General features: G+C 46.0%; 11 protein-coding genes across 11 annotated transcripts, besides 3 other annotated features; 7 read left to right on the top strand and 4 right to left on the bottom strand.

Annotated features, from left to right (window-relative positions):
* Nucleotides 1–110: 110 nt before the first annotated feature.
* TSTA_089020 (DUF636 domain protein) lies at nt 111–2,370 on the bottom strand (the record flags this gene model as incomplete). The annotated part of the gene is made up of 2 exons (XM_002478584.1): nt 111–1,208; nt 2,068–2,370. The coding sequence occupies 2 exons, from the start codon at nt 2,368–2,370 to the stop codon at nt 111–113; spliced, it is 1,401 nt and encodes a 466-aa protein (XP_002478629.1).
* A 1,745-nt stretch (nt 2,371–4,115) lies between these two features.
* Nucleotides 4,116–6,306, top strand: TSTA_089010 (topoisomerase family protein TRF4, putative; the record flags this gene model as incomplete). The annotated part of the gene is made up of 3 exons (XM_002478583.1): nt 4,116–4,954; nt 5,017–5,737; nt 5,788–6,306. The coding sequence occupies 3 exons, from the start codon at nt 4,116–4,118 to the stop codon at nt 6,304–6,306; spliced, it is 2,079 nt and encodes a 692-aa protein (XP_002478628.1).
* Nucleotides 6,244–6,269: a microsatellite.
* A 1,021-nt stretch (nt 6,307–7,327) lies between the features above and the next one.
* On the top strand, nt 7,328–9,885 carry TSTA_089000 (sugar hydrolase, putative; the record flags this gene model as incomplete). The annotated part of the gene is made up of 6 exons (XM_002478582.1): nt 7,328–7,360; nt 7,420–7,534; nt 7,583–7,646; nt 7,707–8,356; nt 8,409–8,686; nt 8,746–9,885. The coding sequence occupies 6 exons, from the start codon at nt 7,328–7,330 to the stop codon at nt 9,883–9,885; spliced, it is 2,280 nt and encodes a 759-aa protein (XP_002478627.1).
* A 448-nt stretch (nt 9,886–10,333) lies between these two features.
* On the bottom strand, nt 10,334–11,421 carry TSTA_088990 (uncharacterized protein; the record flags this gene model as incomplete). Its single annotated transcript, XM_002478581.1, has 2 exons — nt 10,334–11,272; nt 11,329–11,421. 2 exons carry the CDS (start codon nt 11,419–11,421, stop codon nt 10,334–10,336), a joined length of 1,032 nt encoding a protein of 343 aa, XP_002478626.1.
* Nucleotides 11,422–12,876: 1,455 nt separating this feature from the next.
* On the bottom strand, nt 12,877–13,482 carry TSTA_088980 (uncharacterized protein; the record flags this gene model as incomplete). The annotated part of the gene is made up of 2 exons (XM_002478580.1): nt 12,877–13,138; nt 13,346–13,482. 2 exons carry the CDS (start codon nt 13,480–13,482, stop codon nt 12,877–12,879), a joined length of 399 nt encoding a protein of 132 aa, XP_002478625.1.
* Nucleotides 13,483–13,983: 501 nt separating this feature from the next.
* TSTA_088970 (uncharacterized protein) lies at nt 13,984–14,562 on the top strand (the record flags this gene model as incomplete). Its single annotated transcript, XM_002478579.1, has 4 exons — nt 13,984–14,046; nt 14,113–14,188; nt 14,279–14,355; nt 14,422–14,562. The coding sequence occupies 4 exons, from the start codon at nt 13,984–13,986 to the stop codon at nt 14,560–14,562; spliced, it is 357 nt and encodes a 118-aa protein (XP_002478624.1).
* Nucleotides 14,563–15,323: 761 nt separating this feature from the next.
* Nucleotides 15,324–15,371: a sequence feature (GA-rich).
* Nucleotides 15,372–15,708: 337 nt separating this feature from the next.
* Nucleotides 15,709–16,428, top strand: TSTA_088960 (uncharacterized protein; the record flags this gene model as incomplete). Its single annotated transcript, XM_002478578.1, has 2 exons — nt 15,709–15,780; nt 15,841–16,428. 2 exons carry the CDS (start codon nt 15,709–15,711, stop codon nt 16,426–16,428), a joined length of 660 nt encoding a protein of 219 aa, XP_002478623.1.
* Nucleotides 16,429–17,121: 693 nt separating this feature from the next.
* TSTA_088950 (uncharacterized protein) lies at nt 17,122–19,227 on the bottom strand (the record flags this gene model as incomplete). Its single annotated transcript, XM_002478577.1, has 1 exon — nt 17,122–19,227. One exon carries the CDS (start codon nt 19,225–19,227, stop codon nt 17,122–17,124), a length of 2,106 nt encoding a protein of 701 aa, XP_002478622.1.
* Nucleotides 19,228–19,433: 206 nt separating this feature from the next.
* Nucleotides 19,434–19,476: a sequence feature (CT-rich).
* Nucleotides 19,477–20,155: 679 nt separating this feature from the next.
* Nucleotides 20,156–22,486, top strand: TSTA_088940 (ARS binding protein Abp2, putative; the record flags this gene model as incomplete). The annotated part of the gene is made up of 2 exons (XM_002478576.1): nt 20,156–20,803; nt 20,861–22,486. The coding sequence occupies 2 exons, from the start codon at nt 20,156–20,158 to the stop codon at nt 22,484–22,486; spliced, it is 2,274 nt and encodes a 757-aa protein (XP_002478621.1).
* Nucleotides 22,487–23,147: 661 nt separating this feature from the next.
* TSTA_088930 (uncharacterized protein) lies at nt 23,148–23,818 on the top strand (the record flags this gene model as incomplete). Its single annotated transcript, XM_002478575.1, has 3 exons — nt 23,148–23,216; nt 23,277–23,329; nt 23,392–23,818. 3 exons carry the CDS (start codon nt 23,148–23,150, stop codon nt 23,816–23,818), a joined length of 549 nt encoding a protein of 182 aa, XP_002478620.1.
* Nucleotides 23,819–24,547: 729 nt separating this feature from the next.
* Nucleotides 24,548–25,129, top strand: TSTA_088920 (uncharacterized protein; the record flags this gene model as incomplete). The annotated part of the gene is made up of 2 exons (XM_002478574.1): nt 24,548–24,664; nt 24,746–25,129. 2 exons carry the CDS (start codon nt 24,548–24,550, stop codon nt 25,127–25,129), a joined length of 501 nt encoding a protein of 166 aa, XP_002478619.1.
* Nucleotides 25,130–25,247: the final 118 nt, after the last annotated feature.

The following is a 25,247-nucleotide window of genomic DNA, read 5'->3' as shown; positions in this document are numbered from 1 at the left end:
GTACTTGTACGGGAGTGCTACATTTTGGTGATTATTTACATATCTCCTCTGGTCTGATCTTTTGTCAATGAGCCACTCACGAACTCGTCTCCAGAAAAGCAATATCATGCCTACTCATTTTGCGCATCAGTAAAACTCTTCAGTCCCCTCTCAAGTAATTCAATCAGCCCCTTATCCTTAACCTGCGCATCCTCCGCGAAACTCACTCTTCCAGTCGCCCATTCCAACCAATCCCCAGCCCTTGCACCAGCAATGGATCTCAATAATCCAACGCTTACATCAACTACACCTGGTCTCTCATCACAATGCCAAAACGCCGTGGCCCCGCAAGTACTACAAAATTCTCTATAGACGCCGGGGCTGCTTTCAAATCGTTTCATTGTCCCTGTTTCGTATGTGAATGTATCGACTTGATTGATGAATAGGTTGGCCTTGGGTATGAATGCCCATACTTGAATCGGGAATCCACTGGTAAGTCGACATGAATTACACGCGCAAGTACCAGCGAAGTATTTGGTTTCGTTGGCACGAAGCCACCATTTCACGTCCTCGGTATTCTTTGGGGATCCAGAATGATAAGGAACGATCATATCCGGCCAAGGAGACCAGGGTTCTTTGGACTGATCATTGGGACGTGTGACTGTGAAGCTTATACCTCCACAGTGGCATTCAGCTTTCAGATGGTCCTTACCAGCATTTCCTTTCCCTTGGCTCCCTACATTATGGTCACGCAATGTTGATGGCGGTATAGAAGTGCTTGCAGTACTGACAGACTCAACAAGACATCCCGTACCCTTGTCGTTTACCGAGCCTGGCATGAAAACACTAAGACCACCATCCCGAGTTCCCTCGACACCCCAATGCACCGCAACACATCCTGCATCAGAAACAACAGGCAGTGCAGCGGGGACAACAAGCCCCGCAGCAATCAAATACCTGTTTTCTGGCTTCAGTTGTGCCAGCACATGACCTCCACAGATACCGCAGAACCACCGGCTGAGTCGAGTGGACTGAACATACTCCCGTAGATACGGATTGGAGAATAGTAACTCATTGGAGTAGTGGAGTTTTGAATGGGGCGGTAGCGTTGGCTCCGGTGTCAGCAAAGAGTAGTAAGAGGTACAAAGGACTCCGCTCGTTGCGCGGCAGGCGAGGCAGTGGCAAAGAGGGACCTCATTTGGGGATTTGGTTAAGGATGCTAGGGTTATCTGTTGGATGGATACTCTCCCGCATAGGCAGGAGATTGATGCAGTTATGGTCGTATGTTCAGACATCTTGTCATGGTATGCTTACTTCCTCAGTTGGTACACTACATACCTATATATCTGAATCTTGAGATCATAGGTAGACATAGTTGTGCATGAAACGGATTATCAAGGCACAGATCGGTTTGCTAGGTAACAAGGATTATAAATACGTAATAAGGTATGCACTAGATGATGATAACGGAGGCAGACACCGTAGTCTTGTTATCTCGCGGTTCTATGCTCTATTGGTCTGCTGGAGACCGCCCAAGAACCCGATGAGATGTGAGGACAATAATGGTGTCGTACCCCGCTGTTTGGTTGGTATTCTTATTAGGAAAGTATTGCAGGTGCTTTATCTCTTTTGGGTTGTGGCTGGCAGAGTCGCCTTCCTTCGAATGTCCTAGCACCATAAGCTCTTGATAATGTGTAGTACCGTTCTCTTAACGAAAGCTAGACTCATCATGGGCAAGGCCCATGCAAAATCCTTTAGGCAGCTTTGGGCACTGTTACCTTGATCAAATTTAAGCCTATCAGTGTCGTTGGTGACAAATTGATTGACCCATTTGTGCTCTTGGGCCCCTGTAATTGCAGTGGTGGTACTTCCTACCAATCATGTTCCCCAGTCCAATACAGCACTTGGTGCTAGTCACAGAGTTACCCTCAGTAGAGTAGGAATGGTCATATTCAATACGCTTTTTCAAAGGACCTTTGGAGACGAGCCTGCCTCTCATTTGGTGATTGTTGAGGACCTTGGTGCCCACGGAAGCGGACCGCACTGCGAATCATGGCAGGCCTCGTTAAGTAGAAAAGGGAAGAAAACCCCACGCAAAAGTTGCTGAATTGAAGCTTTCATTTTATGTGCCTTTTCCTTCAAAGCTTGATCGACGGGAAGCGGATGCCCAGCGATGAGTTGTGATCTGGTCATATGGTGTAGCTGCAACCCGATTATATGGGGCGCCTTTGCTTCGGCTGTATATCTCTCAAATCCACTCGAGTGATTTCCTTTGTTGATCAGTTTAACTAAGTCAAAAAAGCAACGAATGTCTGCATTACCGGTGCCGGACTGGCGAATAACCGCATCCAGTATAAAGCTCGTGAGTTCCATATGTCCACTGTCCACCATACGGGATGGATGCAACGTGCGGGAATTGTTTGTCATTTGACAACATAATATCCGGCATGTCAGGTTTCTTGCATAAATTCTAAGAGGGTCCATGCGGTTCTTGTGAGCCAACTGCGGCAAGGTCTTTTATCTGATCGGATAAGTCGTACTGTTACTGAATGGAGAGATTGGCTGCACCCCCTCCTCGCCTTTATCTGCAATGTCTCGACTCAACATGTCTCTTGAGACTCGGAGTAGTCTAGTTGAAGCAAGGCTTGTAATAAGAGGTTGTTTGAAAACCGCCTGTGATAATAATTTGACTGTTTTCGAGCGATCCAACCGAATTCTCTGCAATGAAGGCTCCGAATCTGCCATAGTACGCCTAAACTGACCGTCGTAACAGATATGTACTCAGATCCTTTGCGTATATTTCCAGATTTACAAGTGATGCGTCGAAATAATTCAGCCGTCCTTGCGCTTCCGGCGGCAGCAGCGTCGCGGTATGAAAAAAGACCTGAAAACAGATCGATCACCTAGGGTTGACTTGGCAGTCTCTTCAAGTCCATGAACCAATACCGTTGCTCCTTCATGAGGGGCATATCGTGACACCACGTAGTACAGTTGCAAAGTACTGTACATGGGTGGATCATTGTATGTTAGCCAAGGAATACCAAATGCGTAGCAGGTTCCTCATAGGCCCTTAGCAGGCAAAGCCACATGGCTACCTCAAACATGCACGTATCTAACCTTGTCGATATGCAGCAAAGGATTGGACACCTGATCATTATTCTCCTTGATAGAGAAGTAACGAGCGTCATGGTCTGGCGCCCGTGATCGGCTGAATAAATGGATATATAAACCCCGTCTCTCCTGTCACTTCAGCAAGATCAAATCCTCTTCCTTACTACCCAACAATCGATCATCGATTTCATCCTCATAAGAAAGTTAGCAACCAAACTTCTCTTCAAGAAATTTATCTCAAAACCACCCACAAACCAATCAAAATGTCTCCCTGTTCTTGCAACTGCTGCCAAGGCGAGTGCAACTCCTGCTCCTGCGGAAGCTGCAGCGTAAGTTTTTGATACAGCCTTTGGATAGAGATTGAAATGAGTATTGGGCATGTCACTAACCACTGTTCCAGCACTAAATGGCAATATCTACACTGCGTCGTCCATGATCTGATCGCGGAACGCTTCTCTTTTGTCAAATAACGATCTCGGTGCTATCTGGACGAAAATAATGGTTGGAGAAGAATTTGAAGGAATCGAAGTGGTAGTTGTTCATGTTCGTTCATTTGTGATTGACTGAGGGCTGCGCTGGGGTTATCTTGAGGTTCTATCATCGCCTGTCATTACTCACGGAACACATCTAGTCAATACTCAAAGCAGAATTCCTGCAAAAATCCTTTCTTCCTTGTAGAAGTAGAGATGAAAAGAAGATGTTTGGAGAAGTTGTCGTCGAGGTGCGTTCCTGCCTTGGTCGTAGTTGCCCAAAACAGGCACAGTTACCAGATCGGGAAGGTGGCACCTTGAACAGTATCAGCCAATCAGAAGTAGGCTATTAGCCATCGCCAAGACCTGCCGTTACGGTCACCGCCTTCCTCAAGTAAGGACTCTTCCTTTAGTGTCAAAAAATTTCGTCTGAGCAAATTAACTGCATCTTCTCGTGTCTGCGTGCTTTATCGTGTCACCTGACAGATATCCGATTTACTCTCTCAGTAGATCAATGATTGGATCAAGAACCTAGGAGCACATACGATAGCCAGGATGGCGCCGTTCGCGTACGAGTTTCGAGGAAATGGAGACCGACCTCGAGGCGGAGATCGAAATGGAGACTCGGTCAGAGGCGGAGATAGTTATAGACCGAGAAGAGATGATGGTGAAAGAGATAGAACGCCGCGCCATCAGTTCACTTTTCGATTTCCCAAACCTACCGCTGACCGCCCGTTACTGTCGCGAAAACGTGAAACTACTCCGGAACTGCTCGTTGGTCAACAAGAAGGGCAAGACCAACCACGATTCAAGTTTGCTCAGTTGGATGAATTGACCGATAGTGATGAAGCAGCGATGGAAGAATCTTCCTCCGAGAATGAAGATGCGAGTGGCTCGGATCCTCCACGCAAGAAACGCGCTATTGAACCCGCAGTCACCGCTGCTCCTGAGCGGCCGAAGTGGTCGAATCCAGATCCTTATACAGCCCTTCCCCCTCCAGATGAGACACAAACTAAACGACCTGATTTTGTGAAACTTATTCGAAAGGCTCGAATCTCAGCAACTGCTGCGGAACCACTCATCGGCGGTGATGCAGTCACTACCAACGAAGACTTCATCTCTTTAAAAGCCGACGATGACGACCTCGAAGAAGACAATTCACCACCAGAAAATGCTCCTTTGGGTCCAAAGAATCGCCAGCAACCTCAGACTGAAGGCGTGAGTGCAGGCAAGAAGCGCACGCGGGATGACCAGATCAAAGTGTTCACTGGAAAGTCAGGCAAGATTAGCTTCACTCCAGAAGGAGACATCGTCAGCATATGGAAGGCCCGGCCATCCGACAATGGGAGCCCCTGGCTTGAATTGATGGAGCCTACAATGCATATTGGTACTAGGTAAGCATTTAGTGTCTCCTTCCTCAAGAAAGGGTGGTCTGAAATTACTTATAACTGTTTAGATTACATAACGAAATCCTCGCTTTTTATGACTGGGTCAAACCCCGCCCGTACGAAGATGTGATTCGGAGAGACCTCATTAACAGAATACAAGGTGTATTCGATTCTCAGCCAAAGTTCCGGGATATGGAGATTCGGTCATTTGGATCGTTCGCGTCTGGGCTCTATCTTCCTGTGGCCGATATGGACCTGGTCATACTCTCGCCCAGTTTCAAACGCTATGGAAGGGAAACTTTTGTTCCTTACAGAAGAAGTTCAGCAGGTAGAATCTCTATCTATGAAGTCGCCAGAGTGATTGAAAGAGCCAACATCGTGGCTTCTGGGTCAATGGAAATCATTTCTGGAGCTAGAGTTCCCATTCTCAAGTGGATTGATCGTTTGACCGGTTTACGGGTGGACATGGCATTTGATAATGATAGCGGTATTCGTGCTATTCAAACCTTTGAAAAGTGGAAAGAAGCCTACCCGGCGATGCCTGCTATTGTTGCCGTCATCAAGCAATTCTTGCTTCTACGAAGTTTAAACGAGGTTCCCACAGGTGGTTTGGGAGGATTCGCTATAATATGTCTCGTTGTTAGCCTACTACAGCATATGCCTCATCATTTGAATGGCTATGGCCCCTCTCTTGGCAGTATTCTCATGGACTTTTTTGATTTCTATGGCAACAAGTTCGATTTCACGTCGGTTGGTATCCGTATGGAGCCGCCAGGGTACTTCAACAAAGTAAGTTGACTCGCTTGAGTCTTTTTTCTTACTTAGCTAACATCATTCAGGTTGTCTATAGCAACGAGAAAAAGGTACGGCTGTCCATTGAGGATCCTAATCGACCAGAAAACGACATTTCCGTGGGCACAAAAGAGATAGGCCTTATATTTCGCTGCTTTTCCAAGGCCTACGACGTACTGAAGTCTCGAATGACGTCGCTCGCAGTTTCGCAGAATCAGACGCATGTTTGTTTTTTGGACACCATCATCTCAGCATGCTACGACGAATATGCAGACCAGCGTGCCCATTTGCGAAAAATATTTGAGGTCGAGCCCAGGTTCATTCCATACCGTGGAATGCTCACACCTCCACCACCACCGCTAGATAGCCCTTCGGACTCAGAGTATGACCCGGAGCATGCCCCTGTTCCCCCCCCTCCACCTCCACCTTCAGCTCGAACGCAGCCTGAGCTGAAGATCAAAGGCTTGGGAACCTCGAATATCAACGAAGATAAAACGGCTGCCAAGAAGCAGAAGAAAAAGAAGAAGAAAGCACCGAAACAAAATTCAAAGGCGAAGAAGGCATAGTTCCCTGTTTCCGTTGGTCCCGTCTTCGCCCTGAATAATGAGTGTGTCGACAACGCGATGCAAGTTTATTATGCTGGAAACGATGGTTACAGTGGTTGCGTATGAAAGCGTTGGAGATTGGTAATGATCCAATCAGCTGACCTTGAATAGGATGTGTATTCTTCTTGCAATTGTATATCTATATTGGGGTTGTTTTCTTACTTACTGCATTTCGAGATACCCAAGGGCGTGACGGGAAGGCGTGTTGTGATCATGATTCGTTACTATCTTTTAGTTTCTTCGAGAACTTATACGGCCGTACATCGGGGCGACAATCCCTACAGGATACCCTTTGACGCCAACAAATCCGAAACAAACTTTTTTAACCTACAGTGTTTCCTATTCTTTTCTGTGTTCCGAAATTTGATGATTGCTGACATATTGAATATCTACATAGATGACCTGTGGTTTCTTGATCCAATCGATGGTCACTCATACTGAAATGATATCAATTGTGAAATGTTTCCGCATAGGTGCTCTGCTAATTGGAGAGTCCTGCTTCAAAGGGAGAGACTGCAAAGAGGCATTTTGACTCTGTCGCAGTGTCTCCTTCTTTTTCCCTTCTCATCAAGTGAACGCTTTATGTGCTTGCTTGGAGAGGATGAAGTCTACATCTTGATGAATAAGAGATCAGTTTTTGGAGAGAAGAACCTCTCGAATAGGATATCTCCTTCACTGCACATTCAGTGTATGTATGCTCTTTTCTCTCCTTGCGACTATATCTGTGGTTACATTTACTATCACTGCTTATCTAAGTACGAAAAGTTTACCCCGCAACGAAATCCTTCTCCACATACCCTATTACCCCTTTTGCCTAGGTACGTTGACAGCTAGATATTAGGCTATTTTGAAGCTAATAGCAGGCTAATAAGAGAGCCCTTGTCACCTGCAGTGACTTTTTATCTAGTTACTCCAACTTGAATTATTTCAATACCTTACAATCAAGCTATTTCGACAAATCGTCATACACATTCACTACAAGATGAAGTTTACTGACGGGATGTGGTGTCTCCGTGTACGTTTTCGCTGCCATAAATGTCGTTACTGGATGAATAGCTCATATTAGCCGTGTAGGAGGGGATCTCAATCGACTGGATGAGCAATGTGGAACGATTGTCAGTAGAGCAAGATGTTGTGCATCTATTGTTGAATAAGTATCAGCGCCATAGAGGGGATACTTTGAATTCACGTCTGTCTCCCTTTTCTATATGATGTATTATGTACTCACGATTTGCAGCGACGATATCTGCTACAGTCACTTCTCCGCTTGAGGGGATCATCGGGGTCAAGTTGGTTCATTGGTATGTATGCATTGCCAGAATATAATCAATATTGAAATTGAGAACGTTGTATTGTTTCAGGGCTGGTCAAAATGATAACGGACCTCATTACCAAATCGCATCGAAAACCGGCCATACTACGATCGACCAAACGGACGGGCTACTTCTTTATCAAAGCGGACCTGCGAGCCTCAAGATTAACACAGCCCCCAACGAGTTAGGTTTTACATGGTACGGTGATTCCGGCCAAACATTGACTGGCCACTCTTTCCGCTCTATTGGCTATGTCAGAGATCGTACAACGGACAGAACTCGCTGGACTGATGGGCTATATGTGGAACATGACGGCTACATGCTCGCCGAACTCAATCTGGGGGTAAATGAGAAGCTTTATGGGTTGGGCGAGAGATTTGGCCCATTTGTGAAGAATGGTCAGAGAGTAGACATCTGGAATGAAGATGGAGGTACCTCATCGGAACTGGCGTATAAGAATATTCCATTTTACCTAAGTTCCAAAGGATATGGAGTTTTTGTACGTCATACAGGGAAAGTAAGCCTTGAGCTTCAGTCTGAGAGGACGACAAGAGTCAATATTTCGGTCCCAGGGCAGGAACTGGAATATTATATCATCTTTGGAAGCACACCTAAGGAAGTGTTAAGGCGATATACTGCTTTGACCGGACAGCCGAGCTTGGTACCTACTTGGAGCTATAATTTGTGGTTAACTACCAGTATGTTTACCTTCAGCTAGAACTTTATTATCAAACTGATCTATTCCATAAGGTTTTACAACGAGTTATGACGAGAAGACCGTCACCGGATTTCTAGACGGATTCCGAGAACGCGACATACCCTTAGGTGTCTTTCATTTCGATACTTTCTGGATGAAGTCGTACCAGTGGTGTGATTTCCAGTTTGACAAGGACTATTTTCCCAATGCCACAGCATACCTGAAGCGTTTGAAAGAACGTGGTTTGAAGATCAGTGTGTGGCTGAATTCATATATTGCACAGGCTTCACCATTGTTCAAAGAGGGTAAAGAGAAGGGATACTTTATAAAGGTATGCAGCGGATCCACTTAGACGTGTCATAAAATAACGTTGCTGACAATTCCCATTAGCGACTTGACGGTTCTGTCTGGCAATGGGACATGTGGCAGGCCGGTATGGCCATAGTCGACTTCACAAACCCCGAAGCCTCGAAATGGTATACAGATCATCTGATGCGTCTAATGGACATGGGAGTCGATTCGTTCAAGACTGACTTTGCGGAACGTATCCCATTCCAGAATGTTAAGTTTTATGATGGTTCTGATCCTGTGCGCATGCACAACTACTACTCAATACTATACAACAAAGCGGTCTATGAAGCCATGATAGGTCGGGTAGGGAAAGCAAAAAGTCTTCTATTTGCTCGCAGCACGGCTCCCGGTGGCCAAGCATATCCTGTCCACTGGGGCGGAGATTGCGAAAGCACATTTGAAGCAATGGCGGAATCTTTACGTGGCGGACTCAGTTTGATGTTATCCGGGTATATTTTCTGGGCATCAGATATCGGAGGATTCGAAGGAACGCCACTACCAGCACTATACAAACGCTGGGTCCAGTTTGGGCTCTTATCATCTCATTCGCGTCTACATGGTTCCAGCTCGTACCGCGTCCCTTGGATCTATGGCGAAGACTGCAGCGATGTGCTCCGGGATTCCGTGAAGAGGAAAATTTCCTTGACACCATACATACTACAAGAGGCCCTTCATGGACATCAGACTGGCGTTCCACTTATGAGAGCCATGTTTTTAGAATTTCCGGATGACCTAAACACATACACTATCGATACCCAGTACATGTTTGGCAGCAATTTACTTGTGGCACCTGTCTTCACTGAAGAAGGAACCGTGACATTCTACGTTCCATGTAACGAGGAAGACAATCACAGAGGCAAATGGGTCTCCTGGTTCGATTACAATAAAACATATGAGCCCGGTCAGTGGTACACTGAAAAGCACGACTTTTCTTCCTTGCCGATTCTAATTCGTCCTGGTACTGTGACTCCAATTAACCCAAAGCTCAAGAGTCCTGAAGATGATCCGTTGGACGGTTTTAAGTTAATTTTGAATGGTTCCATTGACTCAGAGAATTACAAGATTGAAATTGTGAATCCGGAGAATACACATGAAGTTCTGAAAGTCATAGACATTTGCAAGTTGATTGATGATTCGGAAATGAGTCAGAAGACGACGAGGGTTTATACTTATTTCTGAAAGGAATTCCTACTCTCAATGGTAATAACCTTCAACGTTGGAATATAAGATCTTCCTATCTTCCTAGGTGATTCACTTTCCAAGGTTACATAAGTGCTATTTATATCAACACTCTGAAGTTATTTTCTTACTTTCTACTGAGAATCCTTTTTCTTCTTGACACAGTCTGTAAATTAGTTCCATCGGCTACACCAGCACCATCAGCACCTACGGCCTTGGAGCACCGTCAGGACTATCAGTACTATTCCATTAGCTTGAATTCCACCTGATGTTAGCTTGTTAGCTCTAATTTTCAACAAGTCTAGGATTATTTCCCACTTATGAAGAATGATCGCTAAAAAAGATTTCACTGACAAGAGGCTCTAGGTGATCGTACAAATGAGGTAACCCTTTCCTAATCTGGCAATTTCCTAAAAACTCAAAAATCACAGACCATCTACTTCCTAAATCATGCATCGGCTTCTACCTTGACAAAAATATCATCGGAGCCTCCCTCCTCCCCTGGTTCGGGCTTGATCGCAACCCATTGATTCTGTTGTGGTGGTGGTACCCAAGGCTCCGGCTGTGCAGACATCAAAGTATCCCCGGATTGATCTGTAGGAGGAACATCTGGGGAGAGCGATGGTGGAGAGGGGTACGGTGGTGGTCTTTGGCAGCAGCCCGAGAAGCAGAAATCCATCTGATCATTCCATTCTGGAGGGTTTGCTGCAGTTGTTACTGTAGGAGGAGCGGCGGCTTTGGGATGACCTTGACCAAATTGTTCATTGTTGTTGAACATGTGATCGAAAATCTGTGGAGCCCAGCCTGGGTTAAATGCCATGTTCACATCTTCTCCCGAATGTAGTGGCGGCATTGGCGCGAGATACAAATTGGCGTAAGGGTCAACCCGAAATTGCTGTTGCTGCTGATGCAAATCCGGCATTGTCATGTAAGGAAATGTGGCAGGGTCGGAGGACAAGATTGGCCCTCCAGAAGGCGTCCAGTATGAAGCTGCATTTGCGAAAGGATCATAAATCACTGGTGTGAAGCTGTTCATCTTTTCCACTCCCATGACTCCGTAATTCATCTTGCTTTCCTGCTTCATAAACTCATCCGGAGCAGAACGCTTCTTGAAAGTGCTATCGGAAGTGTAACTGTTTTCATAATTTGCGCTCTCGTATCCACTAGCCTTGTCGAAACTCTTGCCCTTGTCGTAAATGCTTTTTCCTTTTGTAGATTGCTTGGTTGTTTTCCCATACTCGGGTTTGCCGTTCGCTTTCTTCGGTTTTGCGGGTTTTGAGGCAGTAGTCGTTAAGCCTTCCATCTGCTGCTTGAAGCGCGAATACCGCATTCGTGCTGCATGGCCGTTGGAAATTTCTAGCTCCGTTGCTACGAGGCTCCAGTCGATCTATGAGAGGTCAGCAATTGAAAGTTGACATGTTGAGGATGGAATTAGCGACCCACAGTTTTGAGGTCCAGCTGTTTGAGGATTGTGTAGAGGAATCTGGTGGCATGGCCTTCGGTTGGCATAGTTTTGCTTCTTCTTATGGTAGCCATGATTTGAAGAACAGCGCTCTGTTGTTAACACAGAATATGAAGATTGTTGGTAGTAATCCTGAGTTCAGTGTTAATTTCTGAGAAATGAGAGTCTAGAAGAGTGATTTCCAATATTTAGGAAAGATATATGATTCTTAACTAATTCAGACACTGAATGGAGAGATGGGGATGCTCTTCTCCTTAATAACAGCTGCCTTCTAACAATGATGATTATGCCTAGACTTCCTGGAGACATAGAGAACTTGTTATACCTATGTTCCATCTTTGTATGCAAATTTTGAGGCCTTTGATAACCGGCTAAAGGACCAAAGTCCTTGTGACTTTGATATAGATGAGAGTAAATTGTTCAAACAGATTTTACTTCTTTCACCTGGACCATTTCTAAGGCTGTCGTCAAATCAAGCTTTAGGTCAGCTACTCTTTTATCAGCGCTCACATCTCGTAGTCCATCCATGAATAGAATTGTCCACTTTATCTAAATTCATTGCGTAATTGAGAAACAAATTCAGTAACCACTATCTGAATTTAGAATAAGTACAAAGAAAGTAAATGAGACAGGCCTTGAGCCTGGATTTCTGACCGCAGATATATTGCTTGAAAGAACATTGTGGCGGACTTTTTCGCATGTTCTTTATGCTTCTTAGCAATTGGACAGGATCGCGGCAAGACAGTCATTGATCAATACTTAGGCCTCTAATACAGAAGGAGATATTGGTTTACCGGTGTGTATTCTTCCAGATAGTGGCGTCGAAGATCTGGCCTGTTGTCTTGATTCGAGACTTGGAAGAAAGAACTGAAACTTCTCGGTGGTAGTACTATTCTTAAATCATTATTCGGATGAAATAGATCCCTCGTTTCTACTGACTTCTAAGTATTAGCTTCATGGGATGTAGTCTCGAGAACTTCTTCCTGTAAAAGATTCTTTGGCTGTGATTGGTTAGGTTGGGTGGTAGTCACCTGATGATCTGTAACCCTGTGGGTGTTAATCGATACTAGACGTCAACCCAACATACACTACTCATTCTTACATCAAAGAAGGAAATACAGATGAATGTGACAAAATGAACTAAACTTATTCATATACATAGTTGAAAGAAGATCTATTTGCCTCCTACCAGCTTGTAAGTGACAGTAAGTCTTGCAAATTTTACTTCTAGGTTTTTGGATTCAAGAGATAGAAAGTCGATCGCAACAGAGAAAGCTTGGATCAGCAAAGTCAATTCAGGTGGTTTAAAGGTACTAATTCCTGTAGTTAAGACTTTCCAATCACCCTTCCTATTCCTAAAACCACCACAAATCTCCAAACTCCCAATCATCCTCTCTAAAACTTCCTCATAATCGCAATGCAAATGATGATTGCATAGCTCGTGAGAAGAACGAACTGCAATACCATCAATAACGTCAAATCAATTAAAAATAAAGATCTATATATGAGTACTTACTGCTTGTGTAAATTCAGTCTGAATCTTCTGAAAACAACTGTTTCTTGACACCGAGGTGAGGTGTCTGAGGTGGCTTAAGTTCAGCCTCCTCCTCCGGGATTCCAAGATGAGCAGCAGGGGTCATTTTTTTCTGCTTCCTAGAAGAAGGAGTCTTTGATGGTGTTTCGGGCGCTTCTTTACGTTTGCGAGAAGCGGACTTTGGGGTAGAAGAATTAGCCGATGGAGTAACTGTACCGTCGCTACTCTGAGCTTTCAGTAGTTTTGCGTAGTTTTGACTGTTTTAAATAAGAACAAGATGGGCGCGTCAGCTAACTGCTTGATAGATAGAGTAGGAAATGTAGGTTCATTATGAAAGCCACGACTCCGTCATGAGATGGAACGCGCTAGGAGAGTACCGGATCATCATAATTTGCAGACAGAATGAACAGGGAGGTAGATCAGAGATCCTGAGGAGATGAATAGTAGTTGGGAAACAAACTTACCGACACGCGTTAGCTGAAAACCCCGGGCCCATCTTTTTAGCCACCTTTTCCCAGATCTCACCAGAGACCTGAGGGGTGACCTCTTGCAGGGTCATGATAAGGAATTTGCCATTCACACTGTCCGTCCAGTTAACCATCTTGACGGTGATTCGAGTGGTATGAGAGAGATGTAGGATTCAGAGCTTTGGAGCTGGTAGGTAACCCCGGAGTGAATGCTAAGTTGTGGTTATAGATGAGTGATGAGGGAAGATAGATTGAGGAAGAAAGAAGATTGATGGGGAGGAAGTAAAAATCTGTAGATAGAGGGGGAGGAGCTAGTAAGAGCTGACAACAGCAGAAGTGGAGTCAACTCGAGGCTGGTCTACAATCAAGATTATAATACCATGTCTTAGATACAGAGAAGCCCTGGTAATGATAGTTGCCCCAGCCCCCGGTTATTTCCTTCCTTTGAATATCATTCTGGGAAAATCTTTGCTCTTTTCTTGGCCCTTCTTCTTCCATGACCTACATCTTCATCCTCTGCCTTGACATCAAGATTCTCTCGATATCAAAGAGTATCAACTTCAAGACTTGAAACCAAAAGACATTATCTAAAGCGTGCCCAAGAGGCAACAAGCATCACCAGCTGCTCGAAAATCATGGCCCCGGCAAAGGATTCTGTTAAAAAGAGAATTACGTGGACGGAAGAGTTGACTCAGAAGGTGAGACACATCAACAATTGACTTCAAAAGCCTGCTTAGAATCTTCACTAACGACTAAGTACATAGATGTTCATTTCAATCATTAACACCCTTGAGCCGAGTCAGATTAACTACGCTAAAGTTGCCGAGCAACTCGGAGAAGGTAACGAGATCCTCTGATATCTGTTGCATATGGCTTGCACGCATGTGTTCTTCGAAATAGAACCAGAATGCTGACAAATATGTGGGATAGGGCACACGCGGGATACGGTTTACAAACGTATATATGATCTCGAAAAGAGATACAGCAACCAGGGAGACGGTTCGACTGTCAGAAGTGTGAAGCCAACTCCGACGAAGCGTAAGATCTCGAGCGAGACTCACTGACTTTCTCAGCATATTGGATGCGTTATTCTCAAAGCAAAGCATAGTCACCTCACCGAGGAAGTTAAAACTAAGACAAACGAAGAGTTGGAGGAGCAAGTCTTTAATCTGCGTGCAAAGCTTTTCAAGTTCGATCGCGAGTCTCATGAGTGAAAGGGACGTGGTATCGGCGATGTTGACTTTTGAAGCACAAGGCTCGCCTGGTCATGCGCAGAGATATGACGCTGAAGGTTTGCGCAAACTACTACAGTATTATCAGCCGGAAAAATATTTTCATAAACCACTCAAATTGCCAATCCTATAACGGGAAGTCCGTTTTTGGCCGAACGGTCTAATTTTCAGTAGCAGAGTGAGCCTAAAGTCACTTTTATCCCCCCCTTCCTGAGATTGGAGGTAGGGCAAGTCAAGCAAATGACTCTGGAGACTGCTTTGGCAAAGGCAGAGGAGAATATCTTTGTTTGTAGCTCCACTTACTGGTGTTTGTATGTTAGATATCTCCTGATTTGAAGAGTTCTTATGAGAAACTGGGTCCACCTACCTGTTTGTTGGGATATTGATGAGGGCTTTCTAATTGGATGTAACGAGGAAGTGGCTGATATCTGAGATAAGAATTGTCGGACTTGAGGCCGCTTCCAAAGCCGATGAAAGAGCCTGTTCCTATGACTGTGTCTCTATCAAAAGCTGTGGTGAGGTGAGAGATCCCCAGTGCTGATTGGTCAGTGGATACCTACATCGACTTCAGAGGGGTATTGGATTGTAGTTCTAGAACGAGATAAACAAGACAAAGAAACATCTTCTCTGTTTGATGTTTCAGAAAATTTCCTCGTGTTAACGGGTTTTCCCTGCTCGCATATTGGTTGGTTGACTTACTGGCAAACAGCGATACCCAGCCACCTCACTGAGCCCTAAAACCTCTCCTCCTCCCTTCCTCTCTCCTTCTTCTCTACGTTCTCTTCTTCCTCTATCTACAGATCTCTTCTCTGTGAACAACGCCCTTAACCTTCACTCAAACTATCTTCTACCATCTCTCTTATGCTACAGTCAACCAGCCAAAGCCTTCAAGAGCAATTTCACTTTATCCTTCAAAGATAATCTTAATACTCTATCTTGTTATCCTAATCTCACTTTCTTACACCTCTTCGATTCGGTTCATCATCGCCATTGAACTCATCTCAACCTCTCAAGCATTCCTCTGAGCAAGTTCACATTATACCAATACTGGAAAATCAGCCCTAACTAACAGCTCTTACCTCCAGGATCTTTACTATAAGGCAAAGTCCACATCACAAAGTAGGTAAAATGGTCAATTGGCAAGCATCTGACGCCGGCTTCCGCTTTTTAGCGGCCGTCTTTGCGGATCCGTCGATCAGGGTAAATCTATCTCACACACTGATATCTACGCTCCTCACTAATCAAATGCAACTCCTTTAGCCGGATGCAAACCAAGTAGCCAAACTTTTCGGCCGGGGAGCTACCAGCCGCGCTGTTGATCATCAATTTTCAAAGATCCGTCGAGCTTCCAAGGAACTAGTGGCGGAAGCGCAAAAGAATGGAGTTGAGATCTCAGCAACACCGCGAGCGGCTCGTACCCCTCGTACGCCCCGATCTGGTGGAGTTTTCAGATCTGGAGCGAGCACAAAGGCACATTCAAAGGACAAGGGACTGGATACGCCAACGAAGTCCCGAAAGGGAACTCTTTCTGCTGGCGGACTGTCAATGATGGACGCGATTACTGTTGACACGGACAAAGACGACGAAAGCGTCATAAGCGTCGCAAAGTTCGATACGATGTCCATACAAAGTGACACCAAGGAAGAAAGTGAGCACGATACAGTGGAACCGAAGCGTGAAGCGGACCTTACAACTCCCAGCATCCAGCTTTTTGGTCAACGTCCTACAACACCCCGCGTGGATAGCCGCAGCAACGGTTATGTTTTGGGAACTGGAAAGAAGTCTACTGTGACTGCAAATGTAGCGTCGGAATTCAGCATGGACGACATCTTTGGAAATTATGAGTGAGCGGGATTAGAATAGAAATATTTTTGTTTTTTTGGTGCATGGGGGGAAGATACCGCTTTTTATCTTACATGGTGTTAATTGCTAGGTAGTTGGTGACATTTCAATATCACAAGATTGGGTTTCGACAATATATCCTCTGTGTAAGGCCTTGTAGGATAGGCTAATCAAACTTCGAATGTCCGTAGATAAAGTCCAAGGGTACCATTAGTGAAGGTAGTACATGCTTCCTCTTGCTTCGGTCGAGAGACAAAAGATACGATTTAAGGTCAAGTATATATGGGTAAAGAGTACTCCAACCAATTGGATATTTTGTAAGCTGTGCCACTTCTAGTACGATGTCTGCCATAACTACTGTAGTGTGATACGGGCAATGATAGGGGATTTCATTCATAGTAGTAACTAATAGTAGTAATACTAATATTTGAGCAATGCCCTTTGCCTGTTTACTTCGAATATTCGTCGATGAGAAAGCAGGATTCCACCCCTGACTGAGCCCTTGGACAATAATTGTACATCTCGATGATAATTTGTGACTTGATGTATCCCCGACCATGCAGTACACCTCTACCCGAGCCAGAAACTCCACCATAGACTCCATAGTAAAAATAGAAAGTAGTTCATAAAAAATAAAGAAAAAGGAATTCGACAGTTGGAAATCGTGACTCGAGACATACTCATCGTATACGACTGTTCTCACCAGGCGTGTCGGTCATTGTCCGGGTCCCAATCTTCTCCTTCCCAGTCCTCGTCACCGCTCTGCTCTGAATCTAGAAAGTCGCCTTCGCTGTATTGGTTCTCCGCAGGACGCAGGGCATCGATTCTGAAAGTTACGCTATCACACATTCCTTGGACATAAACGTTTGAGGATCCCGCATTGTCTTCTGCATTATCGCTGTTGACATCATGACCAGTCTCCTCCATTTCGTCGTCCTCCTCGCCGTTATCGACTCCTGCAAGGCGTTGTCTGGCTACGCGAGCACTATGCCGATGTGAGTGCCGCTGACCCGTAACCCCTCTAGAAGCATGAATCGTGTCGGAAGTCGTGTTGGCGGCAAGATCTTTGCGGAGAAAGGTTCGCTTGAGCTTGTCTTCCCAGAGCTGACGAAAAGAAGCTCTGTCTTGCCAGTTCATCTGCACTGTTGCCACAATGTTAATCTTTCGCAGGTCTGGGAGGTCAGGAGCAGCATCGACGAGAGAAGTCAAAAATGTTGCCGCCCGAGGTTTGTCCCATTGGCGAAGATGCAAAAGCTCAATCTCTTGAAGTGTCCGAGGCCAAGTTGGAACCTCGCCAATTTTAAAGAGATTCTTGAAGTGAGGCATCCCATTGTAGTGGGGAGGCCAGTTGTGCATAAGAAAGTCAACAGAGAGCCTCTCAAGGTTTGGACATGCATCCCTCAGAATAGTCATGAAAGACATATTGAGATGTCGGTTATGTTTCAGCACTAGCTGCCGTAAACAAGATCCACGGTCGGTCAAGAATGCACTGAATGCTGTTGTGCCTACTTCGTCACAGTTGTCAAGAGTAAGTGAGCTCAATGTCGACGGCATTGCGGAAAATAGCACCTCATTAACGGCTCCACAATCGGTAAAAGACACAACCTGTAGATCTGGCAGTAGACATAATGCTTCCCCAAGTCCCTTTTCAATGGCCGGTTCATCGGGATACTCTTCCATCCTCGATGGAACAACTTCGTCGGAATGGATGTGGAACAGGTTCAAACTGCGAATGCCTTGAAAGGTCGTCTCGTGGTGACGCAACAGCATGGTATCAATCAGGGCTCGCGTCTCCATGTACCGGATATTCCAGTCAAATGTATGTAAGCGGACATTGCTTGTTTTCAACGTCTCAAACAGTGCTGAAGGATAGTTCCAGCGGGGAGTACGATCTGCCCACAAAGGCTGTTTGCCATCATTTGAATCGAACAGCCGAAGTGACTTGATATGTGGCACTTTTTGTATGAGTTTGCAGATATCAAAGTAACCGTACGTTGGCCCTGTTTTGTACACAAGGGTTAAGCGGACATCGATGAGAACTTCCTGCACCTTGGCCGGGTAATTCACGGAAAGACGGTCGTTGGGCTGCGACAGGAGAAACAGGATTCTATGCGCCTTGAGAGATCCCATGAGCACAAGCGTGTGATACAGAGCGCTCAGTGCTGGGTCTGCAAAGGAACGGCATAGTAAAGCGATGTCTAGCAGCTTTTTTGCCGATTGCGTTTCCACTCCTTGCCTGGTGTCTACCAGCGGAGGAAATGCATACAAAAAGATACTCAATAGCACCTGGTAGGGTAAAGTTTGCCAAGGAGGTGCCGACTGATTTACCTCAGTCGTCGACTCGGCCTGTCGACGCTTGCGAGGTGATTGAACGGGAGTCCGCTTTCTCTTAGTTGGAGAAGCCTCTGCATGATGCTGCCGTAGCCGCGCACTAGTACGAGATGGTTGAGACGCAGATTGCGAGTTTCTGCTAGGAGGCGTAACCATTTCGGGGTAGCGAGCAATAACGCTGTCCAAGTCCTCATCCGAGGAAGGCTCTTGATATGTTCTTGGCTTGGAGACAGTGCGTTTGGGGCGGCTACTTGATGCAGAGGCAACAGATTGGTTGCGGGTATTACGACGCCTAGTAGAAGAGCGTCGCCATGTAGCGGCAGTATCAGAGTCCTCTTGATCGTCCTCGGATAAGCTGGAGTCTGTCGCTGAAGTTTCGTTGTATGATGCGATTTGACGTCTGCTGCTCCGAACGGGGTGAGACTGTGTCTCCACTGCGGTAGTACTCGCAGCGAATCGCCTTGAAGAAACCATGATACGAGGCTGCTAAAAGCGCTTTAAAAGAGTTAGTCAGTCAAGGTGGGTGGTCAAGTAACAGCAAAGTGGGGCAGCTTCATTAGCTCCTGCAGCTTGACTTTGGTGAAACTCTGCATGCGCTGAATGACTATTAACAATATGACTTGGTTGAGCGACTGGAAGAGAGAAAGGACACACTGGAGATGGATTTCGAGCAGTATGTGGGAGGAGAGCAAGAAAGAAAGAAAGGAACAAGAAAGAGAAAAATGATGATGGAGAGTGCCCCGGTGGGGAGGGCAAGAGCCGGCCGACAACAATTCGGAAGGAGCTCCCAGAAGGGAAGCACGCGTCATGATTGGCTGGCTCCCATTTGGTGGCCGAATGGGGCAATTCCGGCAAAATAATCTTGCGCTCTTATCTTATCTCTTATCGATTAGATAGCGAACAAGACTTGGGGTCATGTGACTGTCTGTGGTCCGTGGCTTTGTGGTTAAGTTCTCGGGTTAGGGTTGCCACTGGATGAGCCAGCGGCAAGCCCCGCCTCTTAAAATAGAAAATCAGGGGACTAGTCCCAATAGTGTCCGTGCTGGTCTCCTCCGCTCTCTTTCCTCATCGTCCGTCTCTTCTTCCTTTATCACTCCGGAACTATTATTTATCGCTGGCTGGGTGTCATGTTCTATCATCATTGCTGCGTTTCAGGATAGCGGCAATGTTATTACGGTATTACTATAGCTCTTCTCCTCTGCGCTTGCTTTCTCCGACATGAGATATCATTGATACGTATCTATCTGACTTTCCGTTCCGATCACTCTGATTCGCTGCAACGGCGTAACATCTCATTCCGGTGATCATCATATCAGCTACCGGACGTATTGTCCAGGTCATTTTTCATAATCTGCGAACTTACAATAATATTTGTATACGCCCGGAGTACATCAAGCCCACAATGGAATCTCCATTCAAGGCCCCAGTGCCGCAACCGGCCGATGCGAGCAACTCAATTGTCATCCAGCAGTTCGCCAGGTACCCGCCTGTCTTTGAGACGCCTATGCGCAGTGACTCCCCAGGAAGTACGACAAGCAGGCTTGCTGCATCTCAGTCTCCGCCATTGCGACGCAAAGAGACTCCGCGCAGCTTACAGTCATCGCCTAGAGGGCCCTTGTCCGGTGGAGTCATGCCGCCCTCCGGACTGCGTACAGGCATTTCCATGTCACCACCAATGACTGATTTGGCCTCTCGCCAGACGTTTCCAAGAGACTCCGAGGGCGAGGGAGACGCCGACCATCGGGTTCTACCTTCACGGGAGGTTACGGATGAATCCATCGATGACGCCTATGTGGCATTCATTATGTATTGCAATCCTAACGTGCCGGCCTCTACTGATTCCAGTGAATTGCGAAAGACCTTCCGAGTGCCACCTCGCAGTGACGGGAAGAACTTTAGCATATACGTTCTGTGGGAACTAATTCGAAAGTTCGACCGCAAGGAAATCAAAACGTGGATTCAATTAGCGATTGAGTTGGGCGTTGAGCCTCCTTCTATTGAGAAGAAGCAGAGCACTCAAAAGGTGCAGCAGTATGCTGTCCGGTTAAAGGTAGGTTTATTGGCTGACTTAAATCAAGTTAAAAAGTACTGATTATGAGTCGTACAGCGTTGGATGCGTGCAATGCATGTGGACGCGTTCTTTGAATATCTCCTTGGACATGATCATGACTACTATAAACAACTCCCTTTATCAAATGCTCCCGCTAGTGAGGACCGTGATGGCGTTCCCTTAGAAGAAGACTTGGCGTTGAGGGCACTGGTACCAGAATGGAAGCCGAAACGAGGCAGAAAACGCGCCGAAGATAAGGAGAAAGAAGACTCTCGCTTTACGAAACGGCCTCAACTGGATACGTCTATGGCGATCTTGGATAACAACACGTTGGCGGCTCATGCGGCTAACTTTCCTCAAAGTGCCATCCCATTTAGCGCTTTTCCAGATGACATGGACGCACCTAATGATCCGTGGGTGGCTACTGCGTCCACATTTGGGACTGATCAGAATTCAGAAACCATCTCTGGTCAAGATCTTCGTTGGCGACCCTTCGAAGGAGATGGGTCTCCTCCGGGGTTTCCTCGATCCGCGATTATACCCAGGAATCACCAGAATGAACCGTCGTCTGTCGTGGAGCCGCGTTCTGCATTGACACCTTCCACCGGGGAGAAGTCTCGTAGCAGAAGACGCCACGGCCCAGCTGTTTCTTCTGCATGGCCTAACACGTCAGGATCGATGACGGGCAAAATACGAGGTCGCCCACCAAACCGTGGGTCTGCTCCTGGCGGTCCATTCTCATCATTTCCAGTCAATCCTGCGCGATCAAATACGCCCGGTGATGGTCCTGGTCTGCAATCTTCGCCCGCTATTGGATTGGAACATCTACCACTGGCACCACCGCGCAACTCAATGTCGAATTCTGTCAGTCAAATAAACACCAAACCCGATAAATTACAGTTGCATGTTCCACAAATCAACGGTCGACCGGTTCGCTTAGCCACGCCGCCAACTGTAGTGCTCAATGGCATTAATGACGTCTCTAATAACTTCAATTCATTCCCAGGACGCCGTGACTCTGTCGCTACATCCATTGATGCTGATGACGTCGCGTCTCTACCATCTGTAGCAACAGAGCGAACAGCGCAACCCGGGAAAGTCTCTATCAACGATGTCACCCGTGCGGTTGCCAATAAGATCTTGCGGTCTAAATTGATTGGCCGAACTATACCTATTGGTGCGGACGAAGCTCGTTCTCTTGCACAAGCAGCAGTGCAGAGACTTGGCAATATATACGGCATGCTTCCGATGGATTCAGTTGCCATGTTCTGTGCTTTGTATTTCGGCGTTGCCCAAAAACTAGGCCTGGCTCGTGCATCTCCAGCGACGCTCACTGTCCAAGTATCAGCGTCAACCTCGAACGGGTCTGATTCATATGCCGTCTATTCCATATTCATAGAAGACGATCAACCGGGTCAGGGGTTTAGATTCAACACCACTCTAAGCGGGTTGACGTTGTCACTGAATCGCGCAGACTCCACTTTCAAAAACAATCTGGAATCGACAGGATTTCAGACGGATGAAGATGAATTTGAAAATGACGATTTTGTTGGTGGGGGTTCAACTGATGAAGGCAGCTGGAAACAGCGATATATGCGCCTACGACAGCAGATGCGTCGCAAAGAGGCTGCTATACGAGAATACAAGAAAAACATCTTGCAATCTGTGATGGCTGATCTATAGTTAACTTTTGGTTGTGGTTAGCAACTACATACGATACCCATTGTGCGCTTTTCTCGTTGAGAGTTCCTCAGAATCCTGGATGTGATATGATAAATATGTGTAGAATTACATACTGTTCTATGAAGTCGATTGTGATAGGCTATAGATCGCAATTCACAAATAGTGGAGGCCGAGGCATTATTAGACGGATTTGCCCGGTCACATCGTCTAAGCTGAGCTTGAGAATGGAAGTATAGGTCAATACAAAGTCGAGCTCTATAAATCCACTTGTGCAGGATCTTGCCATTAGTTACTTGATACAAAAGCCCCAACTACCAACCACCTCTCTATCTTCTTTCATACCTCCCCTGCTACCATCGGTTCTCTTTAATCCAAACCTCAGCCCCCGATGCCTAATAACATCTTTTTCACTTCATCCTTTTCCTGCCGGACTTGCAAAGCTACACAATTCTCAAACACATTTATCAGATTATCCTCTGTTTCAACTTCCTCCCGAGGAGCAAAACAAGTCTTTCTTTTCAACTTTCCATTTTCAACCAAGCTCCAGCCGGCATCCAAGGTTTGTTTTGGCAATCTTACTTATGTTCATGAACCAAGTTCAAGCTTCATATCGTCGCTCCATTGATCGATCAACAAGCAAAGCTTCCTGCATACACTGAAAATGGCTCCTCTCTCTGACGAAGACCATATTGTGTTCCTGCTCTCCTGTCTCCGCAACTCTGCAGGGCCGGTAAGTTGTGTCTCTCTTCGTATTTAAATGGTTAACGGGTACTGAATTTCATCATAACAGGTCGATTTCAACAAGGTTGCTCAGGAATGCAGTATTGTGAGTGTTGGAGCTGCGTAAGATCCATCATTTCCCACTCAGTTCAATATACATGGTACTGATTACTTGTCTATTAAAGTTCCAAGCGTTTGTCTCGTCTTTCTCAGAAGTATCAGAATGGTGTTGTTGGTGGAGGAGATACTGGTTCCAATGAGGAAGGAGGAGTGAAACTGAAGGATTTCGGCGATAACGAAGTTTCACCATCCAAGAAAACTCCCAAGAAAGAGAATCGCAGTGGCAAGGGCGCTGTGAAGATTGAGAAATCTTCTTCCAAGGATGTTACTGCTCCGCGTGCTGTTGGTGTTGGCAAGAAACGGTCTCCTGTCAAGAGCAAGGCCAACGCTACTGCAGCTTTCACCCCTGCTGTTGAAGGGACCGACCTGAAGACAGACGACGGGGATCATGGTTACGGTGATGATGATGCGGACGCAGAATTCGTGCCGGGTTTCTTCAATGAGGAGATCTTTCGTGGTATGGTGGGCGGAGAGCATGATGACACTGACTAGATGGAAGGGGTATCAAGTTCACAGGTTTCTGGACCTGATAATCATTTGGATAGGATGGAGATATTAGGGGATAGGTTTCTTTTTCTTTTGAAGATTTGGCTGCTCTCCATGGACATGCCAACTACGAAAGTTATGTAGATCCTTTAGAGAACTTGCTAGCTAGACTTTCAATTCAGTCAGTCTTGCTACCTTGGTTTGGAAATTATGCCTATGTAGAGTTCTCCCAAGTGTGCTTGAGTTTTTACGGCTCTTAGACAGTCACCATTGAGGATTTTGAGTTACAAGGACCACTTGGACTCACTTGATGCCGTGGACACTTCTATCTAAGCAAGCCAATGGCTTGATAATAGTAATGTATGACTTGGGGAAATTTGACGGCGTCTGCCACCAGATTTTTTGTATTTCTAGTACCCTATTACTGGGCAAAGGAAAGCTCTTACTAGTGGGCTGGGACTACCACCTCATGCAAACAAAACAGATGGGGCTGGGGAGTATAAATAGTCACTGGTCCCCTCTTTTCCTCCTTTTTCTCCTTCATCTCTTTCTCTCCTCTGCACATTTCCTCTTTATCCCTCTAATTGATTCACATCAGTCAACATCCACACTTCGCTTTAAGATTACTGAAAGGTATGAGCTAACCTACTCGCTCAACTACTGAAGTCATAGATGAGCTCATTACTGACTGTCTTTCAAGACCTCGACACAAAACCAAGCACTTCATCACCAAAGATGCCTCCCAAGAAAGCAGCAGAAACCACCGACATTCAAGTCGACCCTGGAAAACCAGATGAAACTGCTATGCTTTTCGCTTTTGAGGTTCTCAGAAACATCAATAACAATGGGCAGGTAAGTAGCTGAACGTCTAGCCCTCACTTCTTCTTTTGCTTCTCAGAATAGCTCACTAAATGACTACTTGATTTTCTCCAGCTCGACATCGCTGCATTGTCCAAGACTATGGGTCATACCAATGTAGCGAGCACTCGAAACGCGTTTGCTCGCTACAAAAAGCGCTGGGGATTTGGAAACATTATCACCAAAAGCGCAGCCGGCACCTCCACCCCGCCGGAGGAGACTCCTTGCGCTAGTATGCCCTCTTCTTCCCCTGATTTCATCTTCCAGGAAATGTCTAACACATATATGAACTATACAACAGGCGTTCTAAAGCCCAACAATGACGCAAACAAGGTCACGAAGAAGGGTGGTCGTCCGGCGGGGATGAGTGCAAAAGGCGTCTCTTCCAAGAAGCAATCTGATCCCGTCAAGACCGAGGTCTCCTCTGAGGTCAAGGCGGAGCAATCAGACGAAGATTGAACTCGGATACTTCAGTATAGGCGAGGTAATCATTGCCATTGTCTTTACCATATTTTGTGTTTTCGGCGTACGCCAAATAATGAACATTTTTTCTTTTTCAGTTTCAGGGGGCGTTAGA

The sequence above is a fragment of the Talaromyces stipitatus genome, genomic scaffold, assembly GCF_000003125.1.
Source record: "Talaromyces stipitatus ATCC 10500 scf_1105507295527 genomic scaffold, whole genome shotgun sequence".
NCBI classification, from domain to species: Eukaryota; Fungi; Ascomycota; class Eurotiomycetes; order Eurotiales; family Trichocomaceae; genus Talaromyces; species Talaromyces stipitatus.
Note: the sequence above shows the minus strand (reverse complement) of the source record. Positions and strands in the feature narration are given on the sequence as shown.